The sequence below is a fragment of the Hippocampus guttulatus genome, chromosome 1 (assembly GCF_054856545.1).
Source record: "Hippocampus guttulatus isolate MCC_2025c chromosome 1, RoL_Hgut_1.0, whole genome shotgun sequence".
Classification (NCBI taxonomy): Eukaryota; Metazoa; Chordata; class Actinopteri; order Syngnathiformes; family Syngnathidae; genus Hippocampus; species Hippocampus guttulatus.
Genome location: NC_141261.1, coordinates 3,682,773 through 3,698,870, shown reverse-complemented (window position 1 = coordinate 3,698,870; position 16,098 = coordinate 3,682,773). Strand labels below are relative to the sequence as shown.

The following is a 16,098-nucleotide window of genomic DNA, read 5'->3' as shown; positions in this document are numbered from 1 at the left end:
GAGACCCGCGCCACCAAGTCAGCAGCCGGCACCCTCTTTGAAGGTTGCAAGGAGTGAGACACACTCACACAACGCAAGCTGGCGTCCTTTTTGTTGAATTAAGTTCTGTTGCTACGTTACCGTAGCATCCGAGTATTTCCCTCGCTAGGCATGACCAATCGGTTTACATTTATTGCAACCATTACACAAATGATTCAAAGTTTGATTTGTCACCTGGAGAGAGACAGTGGGATGGCGTTGTATTTTCATCTGCCAATGACAGTACCTTTTGCCATAATTCAACGGCATGTTTCCAATGGATAATCGAGAAAACAAGCAAACTGAACAAAACTTTATTCGTTATGTACGTGGTGTGCTTTGTTGGTCCTGAGTACACCGCACACTACAAGAGCAGTCAGGACACACTTATGTCCCCTCATCATGTGCAGTGTTTCTCACATTTTAAGAAATGGGTAAAATGTGAAAAAAATCTGTGCGTGTGTAGCCCATTTCAGCAGATATGATTTTGGAAACACAATAAGGGGTGAGTTAAGTATAAAATAGTTTAATATCCATAAACAATATGCCTAGACTGTTCAAACATTAAAGTCATGGCGGATACAAGTCACAGACGGCAAGGGACAGAATTCCCTTTGAAATATAAATTGGCAATGGAACACTGCAAATGGCATTGGCAAGTTAAACCAAGCGTTAAACGCAGGTAAGGCACTTAATTAGAAGATGCCAGCCTGAAAATGTGAATTTTCAGAACAAGTCATATGATAAAACCTGTGTCTGCGCTCCAAATGGCTGCCTTGAGCCATTAACTGGCATCAAACTTTGCAGATTTTTGGATGGTGTCAATGTCTGGAAACGTCACTCACACTAGTGGTTTGACAGGTTACAATTTGTGTAATGTGAACAGATTATCTTCTTGTCTCAAGTCTTTAAACCCCTGGATGGCAACGTTCAAAGCAACTAAGAATTCAAAGTTTAAAAAGTAACTACTCACGCTGCACCCAGCTCATTTTCATCGAAATATGTTTTTTCTCATCTCATTTAAGTGCACGGGAAAAAAAAGGTCAACATAGGCATGAAATAATAACATTTAAGTGATTTCCAGCACACAAGATTTAAAATGAACTCAGCTCCTGTCTGTGCAGGTAGTGGTAGCTTTGTATCAAATCTGCAGTTACTTAAATCTAAAGTAATAAAGCATTCACTTTTTAGGTAGTTATTTAGCTTTTGCGAATAAAAGCTACTTTTGGTTTTAGGGTTTTAAAGTGTAAACAGAAACACAACAGCAATCTTGAAACGTGAAAATGATCCTGAGCTATATATAAAGCAAGTGTCAATACTGCTATGGTCATAAAACATGGCAACACAATACGCGTGGAAGCGGCTTGAGTGTGTGGAGGATATCGATTTACAAGAAAACGACAATTAAGTGTGTAACAGCAAAACCCGCATTCACAAGTAAGAAAAGCTGTAAAAGCTGATTTGAACTTGCGCAACGGTCCTGACTGTCCGTCGTCCCTCAGCGGGAGAACTTCCTGGGTCTAAAGGCGGGAAGAGCGAGCTGATGCGACGTCGTCCTCTCTTCCTCGATGGGTGCCAGGTCTTCAGCGGAGCCCCATTTCTTTTTGGAGTGGAAGAGTGACGCCAACTTCCGGTTCCTGTTACGCTCTCTGGCCTGGGACACTTGAAATTCTGCCGCTGTGAAAGAGAGCAAATCGTTGGAGACACTAATGTGATATTTCACAGACTGAAGAGTACCGTGTAGTCCCCTTGTGGTGTGAAAGTAAGGGGCTACTCACGCAGCTCACAGTCCTCCTCAGGACCGTCTGCTTCTTTGGGGTTGAGATAATGCAAGGCAAGGTGGCCACTGTAATCCCTCAAATTCTCCTTCGCACCTGATGGAAACGTTTATCAATCAGTGTCGATGAAATAAGCTTGATACGAAAACATCACTGGGGATCAAATTTGAAAAACAAAAATCTGTTGATTTCGATTTTTATGCTGACTAAAACTAAGATTGATTCCAAAATTACAGTCATCTTATTTTTCTACCTCTAGATCAAGTGTAGGGAACTCCAGTTCCTCGAGAGTCATATCCTGCCTATTTTAGATCCCTCCCTACTCCAACACACCTGATTCAAACCATCAGCAAGCCCCGGAGAGGCCCGGAAACAATCATGAACAGTTGAATCAGGTGTGTTGGAGTAGGAAGGGATCTAAAACAGGCAGGATATGGCTCTCGAGGAACTGGAGTTCCCTACCCTTGCTCTAGATTTTTCTCCACATGCCCTCCAAATAAGCAACATTCCACTAATTAGCTGTAGTAAGATACGCTGATTACGATTGGAGTCGTCGACGGCTACGTGGCAACTTATTTGTGCAGACACAGTTGAGACAAAGCGGTGAGAAGCGTGTGCGGCTCCCAATCTGCAAACAGAGAGCTAGCATAGTAGGAATCAGTGCTATCTCGTCTCTTAACCTTGTAACCACTGTTGTACGTTTGGTGTCATTTGAAATGTTGGTGTTCACTTTGTTCTCATTTACATCTTCTTCCAACTTTCTTTATAACATCATTAAAAAAAAAACTTTTGGACTGTTGACAGTTTGGGAAGCAGTTGTCGACGCCACTATTGGCAAGAAATAATTCATGAATTTGAGTCATTATGTTTTTTTGTGGAACAAGCGAGCCAGAGACAAAGTTCGAAATTGGGACCTCTCGAATGTGAGGCAGATACGCTCACAACTAAATTTCACTCCCATTCTGTATTCCCGGCAACATTTTGTTTTTCCTCGTCGCTTATTCTGGAGTAATGTGTGCTCTCGAGGTGCAAGACTCGTTTTTGTTTTTGCATATCTATGGACTTGGGCTTTGGAGCTGGAAGGTCATGGTTTCAGCCTGAGTCCGACTGTCCAGGTGCTTTTGAGCAAGGCACAGTTCAACCGACAAATTTCTTGAATGTTAATAAGGACACAATGTTATGCAGAGGTGTACTTTTAACAATTTTATCGACAGACAATACGATCTATACTTGTGGCAGAGAGTTGGGGGGGGGGGGGGGTGGGGTGGCATGAAATGTTTTCTTCTTCCGGGGGATGTGGAAAAAAGACAATTAAGAAGCACTGATCGTAGCTGAGTTTTAATTAGGGGCCAAGTTCCTCTGTTGGGATTTTTTAATTTTATTTATTTTTTTTACCATAAGTTCCTACAAGCAGATCAAGAATTTTCCGATGCCCATGCAGCGCTGCGATGTGTAAAGGTGTATAACCCTGTGGAAGAGGAGATAATGTGGATGAGTCGAGGGAACAGTGGCGACATTCCTCCTGGGTGCAAAGGTAATGAGAGGAGTGTTTCGGACTACCTACCCCCTGGAGTTTCCCCAGAGTCCCCGGCAGCCAACGCAAACAGCGAGGAAAGAAAATACAAATTAGAAAAGCTTGTGGAAACACCAAATAATGATAAAAACATAATTGCCAGGTAATTGGTTGAAAATTGCATCGTTTCAGAGCAGTGCATGCTGGGACACGGACGCCCTGTTATGGGAGACAATTAACGTGACATGATGTGATGATTTATTATCCGAGCGCCCGCTCTCCCATCGTGCATTTTCACAGCTGGATCTTCGCTAAGATCGCAGAGGAGCGCAACGTCACGGAGAAGTCAGCCTGTCCGCAGACATATGCTGTGCCACACGACAGGGATACTCACATGCTGGAAGAGTGAGAGAGAGCGAGATGAAGAGATCAATGATTGGACTGCAAAGGAGCAACATAATAAGAAAAACTCCATAGGATCTTTTGATTATGATCCCTCATGTACTAAAAAGCAGCAAAAAGTGTTTTTTTTTTTATCTTGCCGGCACCCTAACAATGATGATCGAGGAGAGAAAAGAAACTCACCGATTTGGTGTTGACATCAGCACCCGCATTTGCGATCAGAGTTGCCATGTCCTCGTTGCCGTGTTTGGCGGCCCAGTGCAGAGCAGTCTGTGGGAAACAACAAAAAGTCCTCAAATGATGTGCTCAAGGAGATCATTTTGGACATAGAGCAATCCAATATGGTCGGCTGTCGTTCACGCTGATAACCTCTTTTTTCATTTAGACGTTTTTGGACATTTGAACCAGGTTTATTCTAGTTTGGGATCCTTTGCTAGTGTTAGTTTTCATTGCGCTTTGACTTCTGTTTTTCAAATTCAATCAGTAGTGATTGCTTTTCTCTATAGTGGGATGGGTTGTTTATATTTTCTCAAAAATGCATTGTTTTAGTTTAGTTTTGATTCGTCTGAGGATAAGCTTTTCTTTTTTTGCACAGGGTATTTGTCAAAAGTTTTAAAAAGCTACAAGAAGTATTGTGGAAGTTTTTGCTATATTTGTTGAAGGGCCATTTTTTGAAAAATACAGTAGATTAACGTACTAAAATACCATACGCACAGAAAGACGGATACTTGAGATAGGCTTCATTTATTTATTTTTTTTAACTCCAATTTTACTTCTGGTTATTTCAGTGCATTTTTGTGAACTACAATAACCTTGGTGGGAACATTTTCATGCCGGTCTCTGTTGCCCCACAAAGGCACGCCTGGGTGACTTTGGTGGTCGCACACACACAGGCCGACTCCTTCATATGAGGCGCTTCTCTGTCATAATGTTAAGAAACATTGCGCGCCAACATGCATGCGGTGCGGCTACAAAGTTGTCATCGCAGTTTCTTATTGGCCGCCAGTTAAACCAGCTGCGCTCGAGAGGGGAGAAGATGAATGGAGGGATGGTTTCCTGCCATCCAACGGAGCCTAATTACAAAATAACACAGCGCTGTGCGCACGGTAGGTGGGGGCCGGCCACCTGTCACGGCGGGCAAGATTGATGATGTTGGTGTGACCCGCAAAGGGGAGCCCCACCCAGACATGACTGTCAGCACACGTCAAAGCGCAATAACGAGCCTTTACAAAGGTACGCCCACATGTTGGCATGCAATGTGAAAATAATAGAGGCAAGTCTGTGGCGGGGGAAAAAAACACACACATCCACCTGTTGGACTGTGATCTCTTTCTGTTTTTCCATCACTCTTTAGGGTGTGTAATTATGGGCTATCAACAGGTGTCAGCTAAATAACCACAACCATCCTGTCGGAATCGGACCCTTAACACGGGAAAGCATACACAAGCCACATCAGAATGACTTATTATTTCTGGGACAAATGTAAATAACCTCAGATGTGAATAAAGCCCGCTGGACGGAGACTCGATGGAAGTTCTTTGAAGGACTTGAAGGAATTCATCAGGTCAGGTTGTCCAGGGCCGACGTGATGTTATTCTACGAGAGTATTCTCTTTCAGGTCGGCTACATGCGCTTTGAACGTGTGCCATGGGAATGCTACTACAGAGCTACTTTGCTGCAGAATAATTATGTTCACCATTCAAGAAGTGTTTTTTTTTATTACTGTTACAGGGAACCAACCTCATAAGGAAAAAAAATGTTTTTCCGCCCCCTTTTGTTTCTATACGGTATATTTTGGAAACATGTGATGTAAAGATGAGACCATCCAACTCTACATGGGCTTTCTAAAATCTGTATTTTGAAGACCAAAAAGCAACAACAATACTGGTGTCCGTAAGTCCAGAAACATCCCCTTTGAAAAACACGTTCACGTTTGCTCCAAAGCTCAAACAAAGCAAAACAGCGTAAACAACACAATTTGTAACTGTTTTTGGTTATTTTTGTTTTTTGCTGAAGCAATCACAGGCACGAAAATATAGCGCCATATAACTAAAGGAGAAGAAAATACCAAACTTTCTGATATCAGAAAAAGCACATGACAGTAGTCACGGAACAGACGAGCATCTCTTTTACAATTTGGTGCCATTTTGGCATTTGCCCGCAGTGGGACTTGAATCGTGACATCCTGGCTCCAAAGCCCACCACAATATAGTCACACAACAAATGCATCACAGCTTTGTCATATTTTAACAGTCCTAACTTGCAAACATAATCCAGTGAGTGCTGTTCTGGTACCACTTTTGCCAAAAGTGTGGCCTCGGTAGAAGTGATCAGGCTTCATTTGGACAGCGCTTTTCAAGTTATTCAAAGCTCACTTACACTGTGACTCCGCTCACACAACGATTAATGGAATACCTGTATGTAGTCACGATGGGAAAGTAACAGCTCATTCACACACCGATGACGCAGCACCAGGAGCGAACAGTGATTCTGTATCTTGCTCAAGAACAACTCGACATGGTGACAAGGGACAAATTAAGGTTGAAAGACGATCATTCTACCCCACCAAGGCCCTCCGTACCAGGTTTGATCGCTCTGTGGTGCTATTGTTTGGGCTTTTGAAAAAAACAGGAGTCCTGTCATGTGCTAGGAGGTACACAGGAGACAGAGCGCCAGAGCTATAGCCTGAATCTAGGATCGCCATCTCTATTGTCGGCCCGCTGTCACAACACGGGACTGATTGGCCAAAGCACCGTTTGTCAGGAGGTCTCCTAGTGGGAAAAAGTGACTGACGAGCCTGAACAGGATACAGCGTCTCCCCTTCCTGCGTCACTCGTTTTGGGTTCCGGGAACCCCCCACCCAGCCTCTCATCTGCCTGAACACTTGAGGGATGGCTATGGGACACCCTCCCCCCGCGCGGCGAGTCCCGCTAAAAAGGTTCAACGCAAGGAGGAAGATGAAGAGGAGTGATGGGCAGATGATGTACTTACAAACTGTGGCACGGAAGAAAGAGCGGGTCCCGGCAGGGTGCGGGGTCCACGTCATGATGGGAGCAGAGACAGAAAGAAATGACATGAGGGCGCTTTCAAACAAGTTTACCTGCAAACTTTAAGAAAAAAAAACCCATCACCCCATCGCAAAATAACGATTTGGTCATCAATGGGAAACTCTTAGTTCTTCAAAAAAAAAACCCCATTCTGATCTGGTTCTCACGAGTCATGTGACCTCTTTTGCCACTACATAGTGTGGATGCTACCTGTGGAAAAAGCATCTTCCTCGCTACAAACCAGGAAGCTAAAAGGGAACATCAAAGCGAAGCAAAGGGGATTTAGCACCTTCCCAGGGACACAAGCGACATTGTTGTACAATTAATCCCAGCCTGCTCTATTACTTTCAGATTATCTTTAAATAGGTGAAGTCTTTGTGGGGAATTAAGACTCTCCTTAATCCATGACCCCCCCCCCCCCCCTCATCTCCGTGCACTTCAATGGCGGTCGTGCTATCTTGTCTGGGAGGGGACTGCGGTGGCTTAGAAGGTGGTCCGCGGTGACTGCAGGACAGTGTGAGAACTGTGACATTGGGGAGGGACAACAAACATGAGCTCCAATCTCTTAAGCGCACAGGGAGACAAATAAAAGGATTTGGGTTGTCAAGGGGTGGGGAGGGGGGCACGGGAGCTAAAAAGCTATCTTTCATAATCCTTCTGATAGTGGACCTTTGAAATGCATGATCTGGATGTTTTAACACTGCCTTCTCGGAATACCATTAAGAGGGGGGAATAAAAAAACTCAGAATGACCATATGAAAGTTACACAAGCAGATCACAGGTCTATGGGCAGGCAAGCATCGTGTTCCCGCTAGTACTGTATTCCAGAGGAAATCATTCATAAATAGAGGAAGAACTTGAGAGGCATAAATAGTTCACGAGAACAGAAACTTACCCCCTGATGAATACGGTGATAATTAAGGGCATGAGGAGAGGAAAACAGACACAGCAAGAATTGAAATTACCAACATATAAAACCTACGACACACTGCAAAAATATTACTCCACAACTACTTTTCATGTTTGAACACATTAAAACAGTGACTAGTAAAAGACATAAAAGTATTCGCGCTTACATCATTCTACGGTTCCATTCAATTTAGGTTTAAGAGAGTCTTACACTGTCGTGAATTTGTAAGAAGTTGTTTTGACTTATGTGCACCCATGACTATGAACCTTTCTCCATTACAGTAATTTCAAAAAAAATTAAGGAGTAAAATCTTTGTAGAACCCAACAGAGTTTCAATATTTTCCAGAAAGTTCAAATATGTTTTCTTTATTTTGAATGTAGTTTTGCATTATGTTTTTAATTGATCAGTTCATGACTTGTGATAACCTCTCCTTCTTGGTGACGTGTCAAGTTGTTGACCTAGCAATTGAGGAGAGGAGAGACTGCGTACATGCTACATAGCATACAACTCACCACAATAATTAGAGTCGGAATAATTACAAATACATTCCTCTCGAGAACATATCCATAAAGGACTATTTTTGTTGTGCTTTGCGAATTATGAGGGGCTGGTTGCAAAATATATAAAGTAGTATAATTTCTTGACAGCATGCGATCAAATACTCACCGATGTGAAGTCCTGTTTGGATACAAAACATAAGAGAAAATGTTAGCTAAGTATTGGCACAACATTGGTTTTATTTACACTGTTTCATTCACAATGTGGCCTGCTCCAACTGACATTCCCCTTGAGGCAACATCATGTAAAGTATATAGCCGTAAGTGGCTAAATATTTATGACTGATTGCTACTGTACATAGCTTTGAACAATGGAAAAACAACAACAAAAGAAACAACATAAGTTTGTTTACAATTTTACTTCCCTTTACTTCCTGCAAAATTGCTATTGTCTGTTTATATGTTCAACAAACAAACAAACAAACAAACAAAAGGAAAGCTTGGTAAATTTGAACAACAAGTAGCCAACTAGGTTTGACCTGCACTGGCGTGCTAACTAGCTATTCATTATCGTGAATTTGTCTACTGTTGCCATATGTACAACAAACTAGTTAACTGTGATAATTTCTCATGGGTGTGGTTCACAATGTCATCCTTAAACTATTTATTTATTTAATTAATTAATTTGCTTTGGGTTATTTTGTTTAGCAACATGGAAGTCGGTTTGAAACATGGATTGTCGTCTGGCTGTTACAATTTATTCTCCACCAGGTTCAGTGGTAGTCAAACAGGTTGACATCAGACTTTTCTTTTATGATATGAACGATACCTTCTTGTTGGCAAGTGATGGGTCCTGTCGAAGCAGCTGACAGAGGTCAGGAACTCGAGCGCCAGCTGCAAAGTAGATCCACTCTTTTTCTAAAGGGTCCAGCTGGAACGGAGAAAAAAAATGGATCTTTTGTCAATTTTTTTTTCAATTCTTGAAACATTTTTCTCTCAAGATCTAACCCAAACTCAAAAGTAAGACAGCTCAAATAACCACAGTGTCACATTTGAGATAGCAGTTCTACAATAAGAATGAGAAAAAGTGAAACAATGGACTTACGGCAACTGCAGCAGAACCCATGCTACCCGTCGACTCCTCGTCCTGCTCAGACTCACACTGCAAGTTAGACAAAAGTCAAAGATGACTAAAAGTATGACACAATCAGCCATAACCAACAGCACACACACACACACACACACACACACTGGTGTGTCATGCTGGCTTGAAGTCATCCTGCTGCTTACTGAAGGGTGTCAGACAGCGAGACGTTTCACACATGAAGGGTAATGACTAACAATCCACTTAACTATTAATATCAAACAACATGCCTGAAGTGTAAAACCCTTAAAAAAAAAAAAAAAAAAATGCTTCCAGTATAAATTGGCGAGCAATCACAAGTAAGAGTTACACATACAGTACATTTGACAATAAAGTTTATCCAATCCAATCCAATCCCTCTTATGGTACCAAGACTTCAAAAGCTGGAAAATTGCCGCTTTGACTTTGATGCCACCTTTTCTATGTTGGTAGAATTTATACAGAACTCAGTTTTGAAACATTCCACTTTTATTGCTTAGAACAATGTTTATTATCCAGAGTTGTAAGTACTTGTTTTATTAAAAGTAATGGGGAGTGGCTTTTTTGACAGTTGTTGAGAGACTTTTGTGCTTAACATGTTTCAATCGAATGTTTGGCTATTTGATGGTGACAGTGAATTGCGATAGTTCTACACTTAGCAGAACAATAAACTACAATAAACTATGTTTCCAGCAGCTTGTTTTTAAAATTCCAGTGTGCTTGCAGTGTGTTTACTGGTTTGAAGACAATATTTTTTATGAAATAAAAGAACTGTGTCAACAAATCTAACAAACTAAACATTTATCTATTTCATGTTTTTAGTGTAGCACATTACTGTACTAAAGCATACAATGTGTTGCATCAAAGCCTTTTTATTTGTGGATTAAAAGAGACATAAATATGTGGCATAAACTCTGATTGTGGGCGCTGGTTGCCAGCTGGATTGCTTTTACTGCCATGTACATGCTCCTATTTCTCTACAAAAATCAGTACACTGGACTTTGATTTGTGATACACATTTGTATTAGAATAGTAAGACATTTTGGGTCATAGGTTAGATTAGAACCTTCTAGTTTGCTTTTCAAGAGTTAATTGTCCAAATAGCTGGCCTACAATATATTCTCTTCAGAATAAATGTGTAATTTTACAGTGATTTCTGTCATCTAAATTTAAAAAAACCCAGACATAATTAGTTGACCACATTCACTCTAGATTACGATCAATTAGATTTATACATGAGCAGTGACTTGTGTGAACTACAATGGAAAAAAAATTAAATTAAAAGACAGTTCTCATGGCAATGTGGCCTTACAGTAAAAGGACCAGAAATGATAATCCAGTGAGGGAGAAATTTACAACCTTTGTTGTTCTGGATAGCCAATGGTCAATAATGGCTGTCATAAAGAGAGCACAATTTTCTGACTAATATGATAAACACATTTAATATGATCACACACACACACACACACACACACACACGCACGCACACACACACACACACACACACACACACACAGGCTCCTGAGGTCCAGACTGTATATCTTTGCGGTGAATGTGTGTGAATCTCTTTTAACAGGCACAAATTATTTTTATCTTTCTAATGAGGTCCAACATGTTGCTGCTTATCATATTAGCAGGAGGATTAATTTAAATGCAGATTGTGGCTCCCTTTGCCTCCCATTGCCCTTCCTCCACTCACTCAGTCAGGCCTCTGGCACTTACATTACATTACTTACAAACATTTTTTAAAATAACACAGCCAATTAATTTGGCGCCACCTAGTAGATGATGGTGGTATTGCTGGTATTTAACCCAGTCAAGAGAGTACGTTGCAGGGTTCATCCTGAGTATAAAAATTGGACAATTTCTGACACGATGAAATCAGTTATGTGACCCGTATTGTTTTGTGTTTTTTGTTATTGTAAAGTGTCATTGGGTGTCTTGAAAGGCGCTTATAAATAAAATGTATTATTATTATTATTTTAAATTGCAAATGCGGTACTCAGAAACAGTTAGAAGTCCTCTCTCAAACTGTTGAAGCAAACAACCACTAAAAACACCAAAAAGAGGAGAATGACGGATTTTCTTTCAAACTTCTAATGTGGCGTACAATTTCACATCACATCTGATCCCTCAGAAAAAAAAAAATATCTTTAACAAGCATTACGCCACATTCGATAAATGTGCTTTGCGTAGCTCAGCAGAGAGCAAACAGTTCTCCAAATAAATGGCAACATGTCCTCCCTCAATAATAATTTCACTCAATGTTACTGGCGCTGGGATAGCCAGGAAATGTTTACACAACTTGGCCAAATAGGGAAACCTCTTCTGCATGGTGGGAATTTGTGGCATAATCACGGACCTCTTTGCGTGTGATGGAATGATGCCCCGTTCTCCGTCAACTTTAGTTTGTGTTGTATTGTGTATCAAAGAGTTCAAACAGAAGGCAAGGCAGATCATTTCACGATGCAAGCCCTCTCAGTTTGCTCTGCAACACTTACAAAGTTAAGCCTTCAAACTAAAAGCACGCCAGCTGTTGCAGCAAGGGACTCGACATCCTCCTCAAGCCAAAAACGTGATTAGTGACAAGTCGACGTCATGCTCAATACATCATTGTGGAGTAGCAAAGTCAACAAGTCGGCTAGTCTACTCGTCTGAATGACCCCAAGCATCCCCAAGCATTTGACTCAGACAGATTGAGGATGCTGACTTTCTTTGAGCACCAAATGTAACGTAGAAAAGAATCATTTTCAATTCACCTCTGTAGCACTGTCTGGCTCGCTGCATGAAATCAGCTCATCCCGACATTCCCTCTCCTGGGGGGCACGAGGGGAGGAGTCTGTTACCTCCCATGGTGCTGTTGCTGGCACTGCGGTGGAACTCAAATGTCTCTGCCCGTCCACATCAGGCAGGTCAGTTTTGTCTTTGTCTCGCGCTTGCAGCAGCTGCCTGTATTTCTTCTTGAGGAAAAGATACTTCTCTCCCTGCAATAGACAAACAACAGAGGCCATGCTTCATCACATGACGCTAGATGAGAGGAGTTGAAAAAGTAAAAATGAGCAGTGCAGTTAAACACCACCGCTGCAACTGACTGATAGCACAGTAGTCAAGTCATAATAATGGCAAATATTAGCTTAAAAACCATTTCTGGTGTGTACAGAGGTGGAGCAATCGATGAATCGACTATCAAATTAAAAATGAACAGCTATTTTGATATGGGACCAAAACAGTAACTGAATCATAATCAATTTAAGGTTTGTGCATTTTTGCACTGTAAATTTGAAATACAGTAATGTGCAGGGGGGTTTTTTTAATAGAGGGATGAACGTTAGAAAAAAAAAATCAACAGATCGAGCAAACACTTCATCACGGCAAGAGTACTCACGTTTTCGGACTTGACCACAGCAATTCGGTCAATAATGACCTTGAATTCTTCTCTGTATTTAGCTGCAAGGACATGGAAAAAAAAACCATCTAATTCTGGCTAACTTTAGCGTATCCACAGCCCACAATGTTACATAATAACATTATATAAGCACTTTGTGAAGCTGGTGGAAGAAATCAGGTCCAGACATAAAACAATATTGATAAAGACATTCTACTAATAACACACTACAGTAGATACCAGGGCTGAAATGGAACTCATTTTCAGCCCTGGAGTTTCATGGATCAGACCAACCCACTTGAGATCACGTTTTATTTGACCCTTAGCAGTGTTAGTTGGGTATGATGTATCAAATTGCGACTCTTAAAGAGTGTTGACAGTCATGTGTAAATTTGATCAAATGTGTGTATAAATAAGGTCATGTTTCTATGTCTTGAAGATTTGCTTTGTAGTTTGTTTTGAAGAGCAACAGCTAGCTAACGAGACAGACAGACAGCTAGCGGGGCAGTGTGGCCATGTTGCCCAAAAAAAGGCCTTTTTCAAACGAACAAACATCCGGCGGGTCAAGACTCATATCCAAATATTGGACCATTGGTTAGCTGTGAGATCGCTGGGAAAATATTTGCGTGCATTCCTATGTGGACAATAAAGGAGTTTCCTCTTTCCAGTGTGGACACAAAGGATACTCACTGGTGGTGATTCACAACAACAGGAAGCAGCGACGCACGTGTGTTTCACACCAACATTACATGCTCCTGACAGCAAGTCACATGTCCAGTTATCTATTGACCGAAAACTAAATATCCATGTGCCGCTCCCCCCCCCCCCCCCCCCAGTTCCTTCATTTCCCAACATGCCCCACTTTTCACTTTTCCAGCCACACACACACTCTTATTAGAGGTCTAAATCCTGTCATGCGTGTGGACTTAATTGTGATTAAAATACAATCATCAAATTTACAACACGAGAAGAGGCAACCACATGTTCGGGCAGACATTTCACTACGTGGTGGGAAGCATTTCTCTAATCACCGGTCGGCCACGTCAGATGGCACTGACGTCACATCTGGACCACATGTGGCAAAAGCGCAAGGTCACCCTGGATCAACATTTGTTTGGCAAGCTTGACATGTTTGCCTTTCAGCCCCAGATTAAGATAAAAAAATAGATATAGGAGAAGAGAATTGTGAAACAGTCTTGGATAACTACTGCTGTTAGCATATAATTCTTACAACAGTTCTGTAGGGTTGATTCAAACATAAAGTTATATTTGCAAACCTTTAATTTAACAGGCGAACTTAATGTTTGGACATGCCTTTTAGTGAGTACTATTTGATAATGTTATATGTCATAAAGAGGGCATTAGTAGGATTTTTTTTCTTAAAAAGTGCTTTGTAGTTCTCTGCCCAACACCATTTTTAGTTGGTCCTTTTTTTAAGTAAAAGAGAGAAATCAGTACTTGAACTTTTACCAGCCAGTTTGACACAACAATTTCTGTACTTGTCCCCCTACTCAGATATGATTTGGCCCATGGCGGGAGATGACGTCACGACGTAGCCCCTCCCGTGCATCGCAGCAACTGCGGAGGGGTTCAAGTACCCTACATGTGGGAGGAAACGACACTGTCGCTATTCTTCTCCATGGAAGTTTTATTCATGTACTTTTTTGGTCTTAATTAACTAAACAAAAGAGCGAGTTAAAACAAGATGAGTAATACTTGTAAAATAAACTTTCAAATTGAGCAGAATAGATGTGATAACCGTTTTTGACACTGACGGGAGATATCATACAGTATGAACTCTGCCGTGCTAGTCATGTTTTGCTAACTTAACTAGACCACCATGTCACTTACCACGCAACTGCACATCAGTGTGACCAATAAAAGGCTTAAAGGTCTTCAGTATGTCTGCATTTCTCACTTTGCCTGAGCTGCCCGCAGTGGAGTAGAAGTAATCCAGCAACGACTCCTCGCTCACTTCGCTCATCTTAGCTATAGCGGTTATTACTACGAATTTAAGACACTTGGGACGCTATTTTTTGCGCTTGCTTTTTTTCACGCAAGAGCCGTCTGCTCGGCTAATTTGCGGCTCTTCATGTCAACATTCCACTCCACCCAAGCTAGCGAGCTGACTGCTGTTGCCGCTGCGCCTCCTCCAGTTCATTTTTAACCCCTTCCTGATCTGATGGAGCATCTTCGCTGCGCCTGGGGAGAGTGCTCGTTTGGCTGATTTTGACAGTGGCTCTGAACGTCTCTTGACCGAAAGACAAATATATTTCCGGTTCCGAGTGCAAACGTGTGCATTTTATTGAAATAACACGAAGAGACCGCGTCCAGTGATGTATGTGATAGAAATGTAAAGCTTATGAAAGCATTACAAACAGATTATACACGCAGACATGCAAAAGCACTTAAGATCGTACTGATGTAATTTCTGTAGTTGAATAAACGTTAAAATAATCAAAAAAAGTAAGAACATACTGACATGTAGAGAATCGTATTGAAAAAATCCACGTTAAAAACTAATTGTAGAGCTTCTTTGGACAATTCTTTGTTTCCGTTTGTTATTTTTGTCAGGTTTTCTGGCTTTTTTCCTGGTTTTCCGGGGGACACCCCCCCCCTTTTTTTTTTGTTCAGAATTAGTTTTTTCTGTTTTGGGAATTTTATTTCTGATTGTCAGAATATTTTTTTCTGTTGTTTTTTTTGGGGCGCGGGGGTGGGGGGTAGGAGTCTGTTTTTCTTAATATTTTTCAGCCTTATTCAAATAAACAAGGAGCCTCAAAATCTCGTATTATAGGACTGTCTGTGTCTTATATATTTAAAAAACAACAACAACAACAAATCAAATGTCATCAAACAAAATTCATATCAACAAGTCAATGTTCACTTGCATTTCTATATTAAACACATATCTTTGTAAATCATATCTTTGTAATGGTTTAGTACTATGTGTGTGTGTGTACTGTACACTACTGATAAAGTGTTTGGGATGTTGGGCTTTTGGGGGAAATCTCAGGATGACCATAAAATCATTCAAACCTTTACAGGTGAACTTCATTTGACCTTCTCTAAACTTTTAATTGTTCACCCATTCAGTGTTTCAAAAACTTGCTCTTCTCTATTGGGGTAAAATTCACAGCCATCCATTTATTTATGTTTTTTTTGGGGTTATTTCCAAGGATGTCCACTTTTATGCCTTTCTTCGACTCTTCCAGTCTCTGTATCCTTTATTGATTATAATTGTCGCACATATTGTACTGAGAAGCCAGGAAAAAGACATTTTCCTACTGTACTTTCCCCAGTCGCTAAAAATAGTTCCATTTTCTGTTCAATGGCCAGAATCAGATATGTTCTGCTCCATCAATGGGTAACACACACACACACACACACACGCACACACACACACACAGCCAAATGAAAATCTAAA

The 16,098-nt window shown here is 41.1% G+C and overlaps 1 protein-coding gene across 1 annotated transcript; it reads right to left on the bottom strand.

Annotated features, from left to right (window-relative positions):
* Window positions 1–528: 528 nt before the first annotated feature.
* LOC147210080 (uncharacterized) lies at window positions 529–14,856 on the bottom strand. The gene is made up of 10 exons (XM_086104704.1): window positions 14,526–14,856; window positions 12,675–12,736; window positions 12,049–12,273; window positions 9,272–9,328; window positions 8,996–9,097; window positions 8,336–8,347; window positions 3,895–3,981; window positions 3,192–3,264; window positions 1,797–1,892; window positions 529–1,695 (listed from the first exon to the last, which is right to left on the bottom strand). The coding sequence occupies exons 1-10, from the start codon at window positions 14,656–14,658 to the stop codon at window positions 1,517–1,519; spliced, it is 1,026 nt and encodes a 341-aa protein (XP_085960830.1). The 5' UTR covers window positions 14,659–14,856; the 3' UTR covers window positions 529–1,516.
* Between the last annotated feature and the right edge of the window lie 1,242 nt (window positions 14,857–16,098).